The sequence below is a fragment of the Pezoporus wallicus genome, unplaced genomic scaffold (genome assembly GCF_028554395.1).
Source record: "Pezoporus wallicus isolate ANWC-B61680 ecotype Strahan unplaced genomic scaffold, APGP_CSIRO_Pwel_v1 scaffold_3294, whole genome shotgun sequence".
NCBI lineage: Eukaryota > Metazoa > Chordata > Aves > Psittaciformes > Psittacidae > Pezoporus > Pezoporus wallicus.
In genome coordinates, this window is record NW_026635478.1 from 15,772,957 (window position 1) to 15,790,356 (window position 17,400).

At 43.8% G+C, this 17,400-nt stretch overlaps 2 protein-coding genes across 2 annotated transcripts in view; both read right to left on the reverse strand.

Annotated features, from left to right (window-relative positions):
* Window positions 1-17,400, reverse strand: part of LOC130610315 (histone H2A-IV) — a 141,500-nt gene that overhangs the window by 91,540 nt on the left and 32,560 nt on the right. The window lies entirely within an intron of this gene.
* HEBP1 (heme binding protein 1) lies at window positions 3,665-7,357 on the reverse strand. Its single transcript, XM_057430006.1, has 4 exons — window positions 7,262-7,357; window positions 6,967-7,105; window positions 5,253-5,433; window positions 3,665-3,923 (listed from the first exon to the last, which is right to left on the reverse strand). The coding sequence occupies exons 1-4, from the start codon at window positions 7,337-7,339 to the stop codon at window positions 3,752-3,754; spliced, it is 570 nt and encodes a 189-aa protein (XP_057285989.1). The 5' UTR covers window positions 7,340-7,357; the 3' UTR covers window positions 3,665-3,751.

Here is a 17,400-nt window from a genome sequence, read left to right on the forward strand (position 1 = left end):
CTTTCTGTGGCCATCACACCTCTGACACGTTGTTGCTTTGCATAGCACTGGGAGGACCTGCCCAGATGCTAAATAGCAGCAAGGCGACTCCTGTCTCTGGAAGGCAGAGATAATTCCAAGGTCATTATCCTGCTGAGACCATCCAGGCCAGCACGCAGCCATGGAGATGCTCCACTTCACTGCCGAGCGCGGCCATGGGAGAGGGGCCATGAGCAGTGATGCAGCTTTTGCTACACAACCCATCACATCCCCATAACCCAGCTGCTGATAGCACTAAGGTGCCTAAGCAAGAATAAAACTCTGCCTTTCAGTTTCCCCTGCACTGTCTTCTTAAATCCACACACAACAGTTAATGTCATGATGCCCTGGTAACATCAGAAAAGCATCAAAATGGATCCATTTCAGCATTTGCTCAAGACAGAAAATAGCACTGCACAGGCACAGAAGAGAAGCAAGGAGGTTTCTAGGTGATCAGTTGCACTATTATCAGATAACAAACTGGAGAGTGCAGAGAAAGACATGGTGTTGGTTTTAATATCAGCTTAGGATACTAAAACAATAAAACATTAAAAAATATTAAAACATGCCAATTGCATGTAACAGAACGGCTGTGACCATGCTGGCTTCAGGGCAAAATCCAGTGTGTACCTCTGACTCCTGGCCCCAGCACAAAGAGGTTGCTGGAAACCCTCTTTTGTCAACAAGGAGTCTGGCTCTCCAAACAAACACGCACCTGCAGTAAGGGAGGTGGATCAAAAAGCTGGCTGACCCAGATGCCTATGAAGCAGAGAGACAACCAGCTGGAAACCCTTAGCCAGAGAGCATTTCTGCTCTTCCCTATGCATGGAACTCCTTGCCATAGAATGAAAGGATGCCACAGATAGTAAGTTTACTTTAAGTCTAAAATGAAACTGGACAAATGCATGCGATAAAGTCTATCTGGGTCCACAAAGCACAATAACAAAAACCCTTGAGGCACATTGCACTACAGACAGGGAAATACTTAGAGGTGGTCTCAGCCCACAGTTGCACTGATTCTGTAATCTGTTTCAGATGGCCACTACTGGCCATCACTGGCAGCAGGGCACTGAGCTGGAGGGACCTCAATGTGACAGTACGTCTAACATTTATAGATAGTAGGTCACGTTGAAAATCAGTCATCAGTATTTGCCTGAAAACAGTCTGTGAACCCCAGCCACAGGAACACACAAGTGAACACACAATCTTCCTCAGGTAAGCAGGCCCCCTACTTTCTACATTAACACAAAAACATCAGTCAAAGCCTGTCAGTGGCTGGGACCAATGAAGAAGGAGATTATTTCATTAACTCCCATCTCATACAGTCATATAATGCAGGGCCACATCAGGATACCTAAAATAGCAATTTATTGGAAAAAGCATCATGACTATTTATAGATGCTGCAACATGATTAGTACCCCAAACAAAAAGATAAACTGGCAACCTAAAGTATTTTCAAATCAACAACTCCCACTGAGTTGTCAGGAAGTCAATGATTAGCACAGAAACTGTAAATCACAATCTTATTATTTTCTTATTTATTTAAAAGCTCTGGAAAATGCAGACAGAACACAGGCATCTTTGTGTGTGCAGATGTGTACAGAAAAGGCAATTTGGTTTGCATAAGCTTTTGGTATTGGTTAACACTGTTTATGAAACTGTACTCTGCCCACTGCGCACAACCAGCCAGCAGCAGGGCTGCACTGGAGAGCCTACAGATGCGATCAGTCTCATTGTAGGGTCAGAGTGTATGCATGTTATGAAACAAAAAAAAAAAAAACATGCTGCTGAGATGTGCAGTGCTGTTCATAACAGGTTTGTTGTTGGTCCTCCTAACATTTGAGATGTCCCTGAAGAAATTTTGAGAGATTCTAGGATTTTGATCACTGTAGAACATTCACCACCAGTAGCCAGAAGGGACTGTATCCACAGTCTACACACAGAACGGACCTGGAAATGCATAAACTGGGCAGCGCTGTGTCCCTCCATTCCTCACACCACACAGATACAAATAAACAGGTCCTTTTGGATTCAGGGATGGCCTTAGAAGGGCCTTTTCTCCTTAAAAACTCCTTCAAAAGATTAACTCTTTGTCTGCCTTGATTTCCCTTTTGATTCCTCCTTGCCTGCACTGCTAACCACAGTCAGTAGGTTTTCCAATGGCTTCTTTGTGTGTGGGGGTCTTTTGTTGCTGTTGTTTGTTTAATTTGGCTTGGGGTTATTTTTGTTCTAATTAAATAATATTGCTCTTTTTACTCATCCTGATTAGCTGCTCTTGCACACAGGTGACTGAAATTCTCATGAGGTCCAAGGCAGAGCTCTGGCTCAGCAAGAGATAAAAGGAAAGCACATGAGAACTTCAGGTTTTCTCCTTTACTGCTGGGATTTGTTCTCAGAAAGCAGGCGTGTCAAACAGATCAACAAGCCAGAACTCAGCATGCCATCTGGCAAATCTCTTTCCAGGGGGAAATGACTTTGGGGCTGAACTTTGGGGCACTTAAACACCAGAGGAGCATATCTCTTCTAATGGAGGTAACAAATTACACAGGCACTCGCAGCAGCATGGCGTGTGAGCGTGTTTCCACTGTGGGCATTCTGCTTCCTCCCTGGTAGAGCCAACAGCTAAAATGCTGGTTTGATGCCTAACAGTTAAACACTGCCATCTTCCTAAAACAAGGCCCACCCTTACTATTGTATTTGAAGTTTCCAAAAGGTTACTCATTGATTGATGTAAATCCTTGTTTTAAAGGACAGGTTTTCCTCCTCCTCTATAGAAGACAGTTGCTCTGAGCAGCCCTTCAGAAACTAACACTATTTAATAAGAGATTTTTTAAAGATGTGCATGTCACAGTAGTTCCACTAGATGCTCACCATTCTTCAAATGCACCCTCAAATCACAAGTAATAGGTACCTGCTTTTTTCACAGCCTGTGTTTTTCTAATTCAGTTTGATTAACACACACATGTCGGTTTTGGCCCTTGTGTAGGCTAGTTTTAAAGAAATGTTACACACAAGTAACAGGAAGGTGAGGAAATGGTCTTGGGGTCTCCATGTCACATTGTCCAGCTGCTACCTGATATAAGGACATAACTCACCTCAAAATGTCTCACCTTATGCAGAAAGATAGCTGTAAACAGAAACCTGGATCTTCCACTAAATGACATTTCTTAGTCAGACGACAGAAGCATTACTCTCCTGAATGCTATGAGTCAATATAAAGGCTGCTTATTTTCACTGTGCTGTGTTGGTAGCAATGCCCATGTCCCTTTAGACTGCTTTTGGAATGGCACAGATAAAAGCAGCATTTTACAGCTGCAGCAAGTTCAACAAGATAAAAAAAGTCCCTGTGTGCACTTTTGTCATGCTCTCCTGCCTGTCTCAGGTGAGACTCATAGCACTTGGACACAACTCATGTAAGGTACCAGTCTTGCTAATTAAATACTTCTGTCTGTCTCAGCATTAAACTCTGGAAGCATGAGGTACAGAAAAGCAAGCCACAGAGAGATCATGAGAGTCTGTGTGGGTGAGGACCTGATCTGGAACAAAGGAGCAGGACCATCTGGGGATCTGTAATGTTCTAAAATGGTTGGTTCATGAAAGACTAAGGCATAGGTGTGGAGGAAAGGAATGATGGTTCTCTGCCTCTGCCAAATTAGTGGTTTATTTTGAAGAGGACAGGAACATGGTATGGGAGATTAGGGGTGTAAGTCAGCACCATGGGGAGCCAGATGCTCACTCTTTCACAAACCAGACCTCATTGCGTCGCCCATAAGGCTTCATAGGGGGGTCGTAGCCATTGCAGAAGTAGAAATCCTGGTGGTATGCAGCTTCACTCCCCAGAGCAGACTTCAGCTTGGCAGCATAGTTCACATAATCCGTCTCTTTGGCATAGCCACCAAATTGTCTGCAAAGAAACCAAACACAGAGACGTGATGAGCAGTCTTGGCAAAGAACAGAAAGGAAAAGAGAGAGAACAGTATATAGCCACAATATATTTAGCCACACTTTTTGGTCCAGGTCCTGCTGCCATGCACTCCCACAGGTGCTTTTTTTTGTGAGCCAGAACACTCTGTAATAGACTATGTCTCAAGGGTTACACAGCCAGAGTGTAGTCACCCACTGGCAGACTCCAAACACACCCACGTGTATCAGTCAGCAGAATGGCCCTGCCCTTTGAACCAATGCCATATCAGAGGAACAGCTTCCTAGAACACAAGGTTATCTCCAAGTCTGCTCAACCCCCAGTCAATACACCAATGCTGTCAACAACTGTGCTCACTGTGGTATGAAAACCATCTGCTGGAAGACAGATCACAAAAGGAAGACAAACTCTAACTAGTCCAAGGAAAAGAGGAGGTAGGAAGAGATATGTTAGAAATTACAGCCTACGATGTTATTTAGAAGGGGTGGGCTGGAATTGATCTGGTTTATGTTGACCTCCCACCAACAGGAACTATTTCCACATCAGTCTGCACCTCAGTGCCCTGCCACAGAGTGAAGTTTTGCGACAAAACACCCTGTTCTTGCAGAAGTGGCCCACACCGGCAGCAAAGGCCAGGCAGCAGTCACAGGCAAGGAAGGAATCAGACAGTTGACACTCAGCCAAAGTGTCACTCAGCTTGACAGTTCAAGCCAGGAGGCAGGGGAACATCCAAGGGGTTCAATACAAGGTGATGAGCTTATTGCTATTGTGATGCTAGTTTGAGTGCAGGTTGTCAGTCAACAGCTGAAGAAGACATTCAAAGGTGATTTGAAGCAATGCAATGACTGCTTGTTTCCATGATGGACTCTGGAATCAGTCCATCTAAATGAGGCTTCAGCTGGCACCCTTAGTTTGATGCGAATCACACCAAAGGACATTCTTGATGACTAAGAAACATCTGGATCCCAGAAAGTGGGGGAAACAATAGTTTTCAGAGATTAGAAATAACTCAGTACTTTCATATTCACCCTCCCCTGCTCTTCATCTCCCCAGGTAAAACAAAAAGCCTTTCATGGCTAACCTCTACACTTGTTTTCCCCATGAAAAAAACCCACACACACTGCAAATCAGAGCAACATGACCAATGATAAGAAATAAAACACTTGTCTTCAGTCTAGAAAGACACCTCCACCTCTTTCTACCACATGCACCCCTTGTACAGTAAGTCACCTGGTAAAACCAACACTGCTCTTCAGAGCAAGCTAGAGACCTCAGCACTTGGGACTGGAAATCCCAAGATGCACTCCTTACATGGAATAAATGGTCATCTCCTCTTTCTCTTCAATCTTAATGCTCTCATCGCTAGGACAAGGTGGGTTGGCTTGAAACTGGCTTGGGACCCGCAGAGAGACCTTCACTTTCTGCTGTAAGGAGCCATCTGAAGCAGGAAAAGCAGTGATGGAGACAGGAGCAGTCATGCCCATTCCAATCCCTGAAAGAGAGACAGACATTACTGAAGAAGTCTAGGTTCTCAGAATTAGCAGGTGATTCACAAAAGCTAATTTTAGTTTAGGAAAACTCCTCCCACTGAACTCTTGGTATAGTCAATCAAGAGTGGAATCCTGTGGGGCATGCAGAACAGGCACATTAGGCTTCTGCTTGGGACAAACTTCTTTCTTCACTGACTACACAAAGATCCTAGGAGATAAGAGCTCCAGGTGACCTCTGGAAGGCTTTTATTAATGGTCCTGGTTTTGTGGCGCTCAAACATATTGCTCATGCCACCGAGACACACTGTTCTTTTGACAAATCACTTCTAACACAACAGGGTCTATAGTTACAGGGTAGGTCAGTGATACATGTAAATCTACATCAGTATTTAAATAGCTATCATCTGCATGTACAGGGGAGCCCATAGCCAATAATGTGTTACACAAGCTTTCTCCTAAACCCTTCTAAATGCTTCCAGTCATCCTACAAGTTCCAGTGCCCACAACACAGAGCTGTTACGGCTTTCAGCAGAATTGTCCATGCTATCCACCCTTCCAGGAACAGCATGCTGCTTTTCTGCTAATTACTGCTGAGGCCCACCATATAGGCACTGAAGAACATTTTTCTTCCCTCTTCTTTTAGCAGTAGGGAATCCCCAAACCTCAGGATCAGGGGTTACAGAACCTGTTGAGATCAAGCCATCTTTCTCATTTATTTCACTTTGATAGCATACCTGTCTCTGCAAGCACATGTTATAGAAGGCACCCCTTCTAGTACAGCAACAATGATCACCATCTTTTCAAAACATGCAGGAGGAAATGGCATTTACAGAAGCATCCAGCTCCTACTCCCATACAGACTATACAAGTGCCTCTACCAGATGCCCAAGAAAGGTGTGCAAGCAAATGTATATGCTTCAGAACTACTCTGTGGTCTTCTCCTCCTGCTACAGATGGTTACTGTTGCATGTACTTTAGTAAATTGAGAATTATACGCAATTACCTGGAAGCACCATCATAAAACACCATGAAGTACTGTTAAAAAGCAAGCCGATTGTTCATTACCCTTTCATGAAAAAAAATAGCCAGAGTATATGATAAAATTATCAAGGTCATAAAGTTCTTTCACTGCCTACAAGGGTACGTCATAGAATTGAAGTGCCCCAGATATTTTGGATTTCATCTGCTACTGCTCACCCAGGGAGCTGTGACAGGTAACACTGTGTGCCTGTTCTCACATTATCCAGCTGCAAGGTAGCTTACTCCTGCTGAAATAAGTTATTTTTGAGATTTTACCCTCAAACAGGGACGGGTTAAGAGTGGAATCACTGCATGAGTTGGCTAGGCATGCTTTAACCAATGGCAAGTTTATTTCTCTCAGAAAGGGGCCATCCCTATCACAGACTGGGAGCCACAAGCCAGGCAGGCCTGTGGTGCCGTCACCTCTACCCAGCCATCCAGCTTTCACCAAACCTCTGCGACTGGCGGTCAACTACAAATATCGGCCAGGGCCCAGGGTGGCGAGCAGCTCTCACCCTTGTCATTGGTTCCTCCGACGTACTTGAGGAGCTTGAGCACTCCTTCCTTTGAGGCTTCATCGAACGGCTTCCCCACCACCTCCACCACCGCAAACCGCCCGCCCTCGCACGCCCTCTCCTCGTAGCTGAGCTGCTCCTGCGGACAGAGTCAGAGATGGAGAAGCTGCCAGGATGGGCTGGAAGGAAAGTGATGCCGGGAGGATTCCCGCTCCCCTTCGCAGCGTCTTATCCGGTCCGGCTGGTGGAGAAACCTCCCGCGGGAGCACACTCCGGCCTCCGCCCTGCCACCTACCTTCTCCCCCTTCCTCAGCACTTGGTAGGGCCATGCCTCCACCGTGCTCAGCAGGGAGTTCTTGATCATGCCCAGCATGGTGCCGCTCACCTCGGCTCGGCTCGACTTGGCTCAGGCTTGCTCGGCTCGCCCCGGGTAAGGTGGGAGGGCCCTAGAGGACTCCCCGCTGCCTGCAGCGCGGCGCACTGCCCCCAGGGGGAGCCCGAGGACCGCCTGCGTCGCAGCGGCGGGGGGCCTGGGAGAGTGGGTCGCGTCCCCGAGGGTAAAGTAATGGGGGTCGGAGGGATATGTGAAGAGTAATAACGTGCGGGAGCAGGCGGTATTCACCTGGGGAGAGCGGAGGTCTGGGGGAAATAAAGCACAAGGGGGCAGAAGTACAGACAGACCTGTGTCGTGTCACGTGGAAGGGCACAGCTCTCCTGAAACTGCAACATCATTGCGTTTGTTTGTTTAATAAAGGGAACTGAGGGATCACAGTCGTTGCCTTTCAAGATGGTGAATTTAAGGCGGTGTTGTGCGTGTCTGTGGGTGTTGAAAGCCTTAGTAAGGGGGTGGATTTTGGAAGCCTCTATTGATACTTGCTCTCCCTCTTGCTGACCTCTGCATGTGTTCGCAAGCCCAACCAGTCAGCTCTGTTGACAACTCTAGCTGGGTGCCTTTCCAGAAGTATATGGAAAGAAACCCAACAGGGGGCTTAGATGGCTTATAGATCTGGCAATATTTATGTGCATGGAGGTCTTAGATCCTTAATGATCACAAGCAAGTTTTAGTTGTATAAGCCATGTCAAAGGACAAGTGCCAGCTAGAGAAAATGCCTTGCCCAGGATCATTTAAGACGAGGGTAGTGAAGGCAGTATATCAATCCCTTAGGCAGACATGGGTCATAGAATCATAGAATCACAGAATAGTTTGGGTTGGAAGGGACCTTACAGCTCATCCACGGGCAGGGGCACCTTCCACTAGACTAGATTGCTCCAAGCCCTGTCCAGCCTGGCCTTGAATACTGCCAGGGATGGAGCAGCCACAGCTTCCTTGGGCAACCTGGTCCAGTACCGAACCACTGTCATGGACCTGCCTCCGCAGGAGGTGTGGGGAGAGGTGCAGATGTGGCAGAGGTATACAGGTGCTTTTTCAGCTGGACTCCTGCCTCAACAGACAGAAGGTGAGTGTCATAAAAGCAGGCTACTCTTAAAGAGCAGAAAAAAAAAATATAAAAGGAATGTGACATTAAAGCATTTTAATCTAGAGAGAGAGTCATGCAAAAGCAAGGAAATTAAAGCAACTGGCCATGCTCATCTGATCAAACAGGCCATGTTGAGGTAGGGGAGCAGGGCTGGAGCCTTGCATGGATTTTCGCAGAGTGAACGATGGGCTGCTATCAGTGGTGACAAGGCCAAAGATCTAGTAATTTATTAACCATTTATTATTTGGTTTATTCAGCATCATGCAAGAAATTGCAAAATTTTAGTATACATTGCATGCTGGAGCTTATTTGTTTCCCTTTAAAACAAATGGTAAGTTTCTCCATTTTGCTGAGGAGTGTTGCCAAAAATACCAACTTGTACATACCAGTGTAGGAATACATGGACTGGGTAGACTGGAAGCCCAGCTTGCCCAGTTCTCTATCTGTGGCAGAAGCTGGTGGTGGACATTTAGACGTACAAGCATGCAGTGATCTGGTCTGTCCTCCCACTTCCAGCCATCTGTGACTGAGGGAAATCTCATCTTTCTGTTTCAAGTAGTCCTCAATTGATTTTATACAACTGCAGGTTTCCTGATAAAATGGTCATGTCTAACATATGAGCATGAAAGCCGACATTTATGGTGTATTCTTTCTCCAGATAGTCCAAAGTGACCAGCAGACTCTACAGCCCCAAGTATGTAAAGCAACCCCTGAAGAGACCAGCAGTCTGTACAAGCATGCAGCTGATGCTACAGCACAGTGTAGTAGCTCTGAATGCAGAATAACAAGGAAAAAGGGGCCTCTCTCTCCTGTTACTCCTGTAATTTAGGTAATTATATTCTGGGATAAAAATACTCTACATTTCCTGAGAATTTATAATGACAACCTCACCAAAGACACAACTGTATCTTTTTATCAGCCTTTTCGCCGGCTTGAATTCTCCCTTGTCTAGCTAAGCAGTGTTTCAGATTCCCAAGCAAAAGCCAAGGAGAGTCCTCTCAAGCTTGAGTTTTGTTATTTTATGAAAACTTGAACTCAGCGAATTTACTCTGGGAAATATTTATCAGATTTTCTCACATGCTCTTTATATCTCCCTCACTTGACTCCCAGGTTGCAGCCAAAATGCTGATTGTATTACTTCTGGTTAAATCTGAAAGCTTTCGTGTGAAACTAGTTTTTCTCCTTTCCCTGTGGAGGTTGTTTTTAGCATCACTGGACTTCTTTCCAGAAACTCAAGCCTTGGAAATCCTTAAATGTCTGCAGCCTCACTATTTAAGACTGGAGAGTGTTTGCAAAACAACTATCATGCCAGCCTCCCCCACACTGTTTACACATAATCATTCTTTATTTCTGTTCTCAAAGATTGCTTCATCCAGACCTTTAAAAAATTAGTTTATTTTCCCCTCTGTCCATATGTTTCAACAGATTTCAGGTATGTAATTGGCTGCAACACTAGATAGGAATCTCTGTATTGGATTTAACATTAGAGGCCTGACGGGCAAACCCACTCTATTCCCTGTTTAGTGCATAATTTGATTTCTGCACTGTTTTTATCCCCAGTTTTATTGTCAGGAACCCACAGGCAAAAATAATCTGGGTATTCTGGGTACTCCCTGAAGCACCAAAGCCCTTGGGGGGCATAGTTGCTCTTTTTGTACAGACCTTAATTGAGCTAAAGGATGTTGGTAAATGCCTGGAGGCCAGTGCTTCCATGTAGAGAAGATACTCTGCAATTAGACACTAACTGAATTATTTTCTGTGATTTTTGGGACTGAACTGTGTTTTAAGCTATTACGGAAAATCCTTCTAGACACCTAGCTCTGGCATAAGGCATATAAATAGTTTTGAAAATACATACCCTGTTTTACAGGGGTCTTGGCAGAAGTCAGTATGATTTCTTTCAGAGTGCTGGAAATTGTGAACATACCTGCTGAATAGCAAGGTTCTGAGTACCCAGTTCCAGGTTGCTAAAAAAAAATCTCTTCGCAGAAGGTGGATGTTCAGATTTGGTCCCTAGAGTCTGACACATCTTCAGTCTTGAAACATGGAGCATAGATAAGGTAATCCAACCCAACCCACCCTCTGAACATGTGAACAGGGCATTCTTTGCATTGATGGAGAAAAGGTTAAGGCTGTATTTTAGAACATAGGTTCCTCTCCTCCTCCCTGCCCAGCTGAAGTGCCAAGCACTAATCAATCTTTCTGCATTCATCAGGCATTCATCAGTTTTGGAGACCAAATTCCCTAGCTGTTTCAGATGGAGTGCTGTAAAAATAGGACAGAGGGAGAAAATTCACCTGATCTTTATACAAAGAGCTTTCTCTGGTGAGCAGAAAGAATGACTGGATAGCCTTAGGGTATTCACGCTCAAGTAGACTGAGCTGGTCAACTCAGTTTGCTTGGGACACAAAACAGCCATCATTGAAGAACAGGGTCAGATTTCACTCACTGACTTAGGTTTGAAAGGCAGCAACAAAACGCAGAAGTTCTGGTCTCCTAAGTAAAGCTGGCTTGTATGTCCTTTATTCTCTTTAGCAGCATCCCACTGAGAAAGGCTTAAGCAGATGTTAGAAAATAAAGGTTTCACTTTTTTTTTTCTGGTAGAGAATTAACTCCTCTGAGGTCTCCTGCGAGCATACAACCTTCTCCTATGCATTGGTAGTCTCCGCAGCTGAGTATTTCCACGCCTCTGGCTTTGCAGAGCGTTCAGTCGGATAGGAAGGACAGTTTTGCTGATGACATTGAGGCGTTCATTCAGTTCCTCCAACCTTTTCCTCATTGACTGGACTTCCTTCACAAGATTGTCCACAGCCGCAGAGACAGGGCGGAGACTACAAAGAGAGTAATACAGAAGAATAGCACAGTGTGGGGAGTGTTCCTGAGCATGCAAAATAAAGTTCTATGTCCTTGTATTTCTTGGTAGGTAAGGGCCCTTCATGATTAAAGAGTTGCAAGCAACCATTAAAAGATACTTCCAAAGCACTTTGGAAGCACTTTGGAATCCAAGGGGACATCCCGTTGCGCACTGAGAATTCATCCAAGATATGCCTGTCTGAAATCAGGAAACCATTAACTTCAGGACTACTGAGGGAATTATGGTCTTTACATCACCACCAAAGAGCTGGTTCAGCTGGTTTCTGAGCTCCCCAAAGCACTTCACAGCACTCCTGCTTAAAGGTGGGGGGAGATAAAAACCACCTAATAATAAGCAGATGATCTGCTTCGCTGGAACCAGCAGGAGTAGAGAAGAAGAGAGCAGCAACGTGCAGGATCACCTGTGAGGACTTCGCAGTGAAGGGCATGTTGCTGCATGCCATGGTGCGACTGTGGTTGCATGGCCCCGGGGTCACTTCCAGGCTGTGCCTCTGCCTGAGCTGAGGGAGGGAGAGAACCAGGTTTTACATCAGGTCTGAGCTGTACTGATGCACCAGGGTTCTTAGGGGTAACCTTGTCTCTTCCCTTGGACGGCTTTCTCTCAGTCTCCCTTTGGTGTTACAAAGCTCTGATGCTCATTCTAATCTCACCTGATATTAGTTAGTATTAATTAGCCTTGCTGTTAACCAGGGGCAGGCATGGAGGCTAAACCAGTGGATTGCTGTCAGTCCTCAACATTTCTAATGGAACAGCCTATGCTCTTGCCAGCAAACTCTTAATTCAAAGCCCTATGCAGGAAATCTGGCTGAATTGTCTCATTACATCTCCCTGAACTAAAGTTAGAGCTCTCCAAACTCATGTCTTAATAGTGGCCCTGATAATCTTATGCACCAATGAATTTTAGCACTCGCAGTGTGAAAGTTGTGATGAATTCTGTGCTAATAACAGCCACCATGCAACCAGGGAGAAATCCACTTGATGGCAAAGGCCAACACATATCTGTCAGCCATATCCTCCTGAAACTTTAATTCGTACAAATATCGTGTGAGCTTCTGACTAGTGGGATTTTATCCTTCTAGCCTTTCCTCTTCAACTATCAGTGAGTAGCAATTGTGGACAGACTTTATTTTTTGTTTTTCCTAAAGAGAAAGCTGATTTATGGAAGAGGACCACTTGCTTTACAAAGAGTTCTGATTTAAATTATTAGGTTTCTAGTAATTCCCAGTATTCCCTTCTCCTCTCTTTCATTGCATTTCCCACTGTTCCTGAAATAGGAGACTGAAGTAAATTTTGTGAGTGTGCTCGTTAATGTTTCCTGCAGTGCAAAAGGGAAAATATGATGATGTGGACTAGTGAATAGGTTTCTTAGATATGGGTGTTAGAGACTACAATGGAAAACATCACAGGCCATATCTGCCCTGTGGCCGAGTCCATGTGTAGATTTGTAGCGCAATTCATTTTTCCAGCCTGTTGCCACAGGAGTGAGGTGCCAAGGACAGGCTGCAGGGTTTTTTTTAGAATAACTCTTATAATACAGTCATGGCAACTGTGAATGTTTCACAATAGTCAACAGACTATTCAGTTTACTAGAGTAATTAGAGCTGCCAGCAAAACAGATACTAAGACAGTGGGATTCATCTCTTCCTAACTAAGCAATCTGAAAGCTCATCTTAAAGAAGATGAATACTGCTCAAGAAAAGACACCCAAGAGATGACAGAACCCACCTCCAGATGAGGGGATTTACCTTGAGAATTCAGGCAGTAAATCATTTGGGTTGTTCAGCAAGGTGTGCTTCATTTGCCAGAAGATGCCATTTCCCCATTTCTCGAGAGTTTGAGTAATACTGTTGATGCCTTCTATGTTGACCTTGTCAGCTGGGTTAGCAGGAGGAGAGGAAAATAAATGTGACCAAACAAGAAAACATGAGCCAGTGGTCTGAGTTCAATTCTACTTCCCATCACTCAAACTGAGTTGCAATGAAATGCCAAATATTAAACATACAGAGGATCTAAATTAAAAAGCAGATAACTCGCCCTCACAGCATGATTCTCTGCCTCCAGGTGCCTGCATTTTCTGCTGTCACTGAATACCCCAGCTGTTTATTTCTAAACCCATTTTTCTCTCCAGAAATCTCAGCACCTACCCAGGAATGAAAAAAGAGCACTCGTGAATGAGCACTGTGTGTCTCACTCCAAAGAACAAAATAGGCAAATCTTTAGCTCTGAATTACTGAACAGCTCCCACATTGACCCACCACCATCTCTTACCGCCTTCTCTATAGTTCCATTTCTGATGCTGATCCAGAAGGTCCCCCTGGGATTTACTGAAGGGCAAGAGGATGAAGAAGAGGAAAAGAGGAAGAGTTGCCATCATGGCTGTTCGTAGGATTTGGACTTCCAACTGCTCTGTGGAGACAAAAAAAAAACCCTTGCTAACTGCTTTGTTTCTCTCTTTCCTCTCTTTCTCCTCCTCTCATCTGTCACCCCAGTACCAGATTTCTCTCTGATAATGTATTTCTCTAAGATTTTGTTCAAGTTGCTCAGCCTAGCTTTTACAGAAGCAGAGGGACTTTTCTTTTTCACTACTGCAAACCTCCTTTATTTTTTTCAAGCCATTGAGTGGTACAGAGATGCTTCATTAAATGGCAGCAGCTAGGAAAGAGGCTTTGCTTCATATGTAGCATGTTGGGATAGCATCTTATAGCTATATATGTTCTATCAATGAGGTATAGACGTGCTATGAGGTACACCTGCATCCCCATTTTGCAATTAGGGCAAGCAAGATGCAAACCAGTGAAACCATTTATCAAGGATTTAATAGATGCTGGAATAAAAAAAAAAAAAAATGTTCTTTTTGATCTGATCCATTAACCAGTGTCAATAACTGAGATGCTGCCCAGTGATGGAGCCTCCAAGGTAACCCCACCTGCCATGTACCTTGTGCTGGTGTTAGGGGGTCAGTTCATCCTGAGCAAACCTGCAGAGCAGGCGAGACAGGTACATGATCTCACAAGTATTTGCCTAAGTTCCTTGCCTTCTTTCAAGTTTGCCACCCTTTCCAAGCCAGTGGAGTCAACCCTAACCTATAGACCCTCCTGGACAAGTACTGTCTCTAAATGTAAGAGGATAGATGAGTCTCTCCACAGCCTACTCATGCTAATTTGTTATTCTGTCTTAATTAAGTAGTCCCTCAGTGTTGAATCTGGTATTTTGGGGTTTGGGGTTGTTTTCTTTTTAATGACATGAACAGCTGTTCTGGTAGAAACTGGCTGGAAATACCAATTATGAACATACTGCAAATAGCAAACAGAAAAAAATGCATTGCCAAGTTCATGGGGTTTAGTGGCAATTTCAGTCATCTGTAGTCACAGTGATGGAGTGGCTCATGTGAGAAGTAGGCACATTCAGAAAAGCCAAATTATTCCCTCGTTCAGGTTCATGCATCAGAAGTCTAAGACCTCACTGCAAAATATGAGGATATTAAATTGCTTTTTGAATGTCATATAACCCTCATCTCCTAAACATTTGGGAAGAATTCAGCCACTTCAAAACCTAGCTGTAGCAGATAAAGCAGTACATAAATAAATCCTTTTACTTTGTGCATTTCGTACATTCAATCACTAGTGTATTTTAATTCCAACTGCATTTATTTTCCATCTATTTAAAATAGCAGTATGAATATAGCCATACTGATGGAAAATGTCACACTACTTTAAAAATATTACTTTCCACCTGTCAGGATATATTTTGTGCTCAGTATTCTTTTCCTAATTGCAGTATTCATTTAATATAAAAAAAATAAATTGTCCTCTTCCTATCTCACACATATATAAACCTCTTCTTCCCTCCAACTAAGAACAGCCCAAATGAAGATCTCTAAGGTTTGATGATCTCACCAAAGGACATCGTGAAAAGGTCTTCATGTACCTTCTTGAAACTATTTCCATTGACTCCACACTTCCTCTGCCTCTCTGCTTTTCCAGATAAATAGTCCAGCCTTTAGACCTTTTTTTTTTTTAATTCCTTCTTTTGATGGCTATGCACTGCACATGCCTTTTTAAATCTTCCCTAATGGGAAAGGACTTATCAGATGCCAACGTCTCTAATTGCAAATGATTTGAAAAAGCTGCCAACATCAAGGAGGCAATGTGGCTTCCCTGAAGAGATTGTCCATTCCTACACCCTTTCCACCTCCCACCTGTTTCAATACCTAGGGCTGGGATACTTTGATCTTTCTGTATTTGTTAAAAGAAGGGTGGTGATAAATTCCACCTATATCTGATACTGAAAACTTACCCTACTTGACCTCAAACTTTTTAAAACATCAAGTGTCCAAATGAATCACAAGACCTACATGCTCCTCACAGACCAGCTTTTTGTAGCTTTGCTCTCTGCATTCCTGAAGGCCTGCTGTAATTTATTATCATAGTAAACATCAGCTTATAATAATCTTTGAAAGAGATTCCTGTATCTCAGACACTTACACAGAAATTGAGCAATCTTCCCTCTTTTAGGTGGAATTGTAGAAGGCATGTGACTATTCACTAATAAGGCTTTCTTGCAGAAAAAGTCTGCAGGGCCATCTGTAATAGGAACCACTTCCCAAACCCATTGCAAATACATCATTGGAGCCATTGCAGTGTTTCACTGGAAAATACTGTCAGGGTAGAACACAGATTGACAAGCAGGGAAAACTCTCTCACATCTTTGGATAGAAGCTCTTTCCTAAATCCAGAGAATAACAGTAACAGCATAGTAGCTTAGCTATTGTTACTATTCATTACAATAATATGGCATACTCTCTGATGGAAAGTTACATCATATTCTGCCCTTGGAGCAGGGTAGGCTCAGCGATGCACTGGACAGTCCCTTCATCTGCAAGCAATGAAGACAGACATATTCATCTCATTATTACACAATTATTATTCTTCTTTTAACCTCTAAATTCCTCATTCTAACATGGCAAAAGAGCTGTGCTAACTCCACAGCCCAAGCACAGCCCTGCCAGGGTCTGCAGTTGTGCAGTCCAAACCTGAATCTCTGCCCCAAAGCAAAGGAGCACTGCCAGGATTTGAATGTCTATCTCTGTACCTCTCCGAGTCATCCTTTCTGTTTTTTGCTGCTCCAGTATACTCCATTTCCAGTGCTCATCCCTCCTTACCTGCAGTGGGGAATGACAACAGAGCACATGTCACTGGCACCTGCCCCAGCCTTTGACACTTTGAGCTCAAGTGTGACAGCTGAAGTTTGCTACTGCTCCTGGGTTGTGCTGCCTGCTAGGATATGGGGGAATTGCCTAAATTATCCTCTCCTGGTGCCAAACATAGCTTCATTTCAGAGAGCCCTCTCTCCCCTAAAGCCGGAGGAGAACACACTCTTCCTACTGCAGACAGAGTTGTTGCATTACGATTCAGAGCTTGCCTGCCCCTTGTATATCAAGAGGGCTTGAAACCTTTCCCTGCACTTCTGGCTCCTCTAAACACATACACTCCCCAGATGCCATATATGAGTATCCTTGTGTGTTAGCTCAAGCCCATGCTTGCTTTGAGAGGAGTATTTGTTGATTAGTTAGCAGTCACTGTAGCCATACCTACAATGAAGGATATTTTTGCTGCAGTATTGGGCTGCAAGTGAATTAGCTTTGTGGTTTTCATTTGAGACCTGTTCTTCTCTCATAATTTTCCCAAGTTCCTCTTGAGCTACTTTCAAACTAAAGCTGAAGAGTGATACTGGGGTTTGGGTTATTTGCAGATAAATAAAATACACTCTTAAATGAATCAGGGAGTTTGATCTCAGGTAAATCATAAATACATAACATGTAGCTCTCACTCCAATAGATATTTAAACATCAAGTTAAGTTTAAGATTCTCTATTTTGTAAAGGATCTTAATAGATAATAAAGGTATTTTTGCAGACTGTTGGAATTTCTCTATTTTTATTTCCCTATGCAATATTCTAAGAGTATTTTAAGGTTATATTACTTACACCCAACTAAAATGTTCTGGGTTTTGTATAAAATCAAAGAAGTGTTGTTATATAGCAAACAACTTCACATTAAGAAAACACAGAGTAGCTGTACACA

What these genes read in the sequence shown, in the direction of transcription:
- HEBP1 (XM_057430006.1), bottom strand. Translation starts at nt 7,339, where the DNA reads ATGCTGGGCATGATCAAGAACTCCCTGCTGAGCACGGTGGAGGCATGG. An exon ending in CGGAGGAACCAATGACAAGG is followed by an intron (nt 5,434 to 6,966) that starts GTGAGAGCTGCT and finishes TCTCTCTTTCAG; the next exon opens with GGATTGGAATGGGCATGACT. An exon ending in GAGATGACCATTTATTCCAT is followed by an intron (nt 3,924 to 5,252) that starts GTAAGGAGTGCA and finishes GTTTCTTTGCAG; the next exon opens with ACAATTTGGTGGCTATGCCA.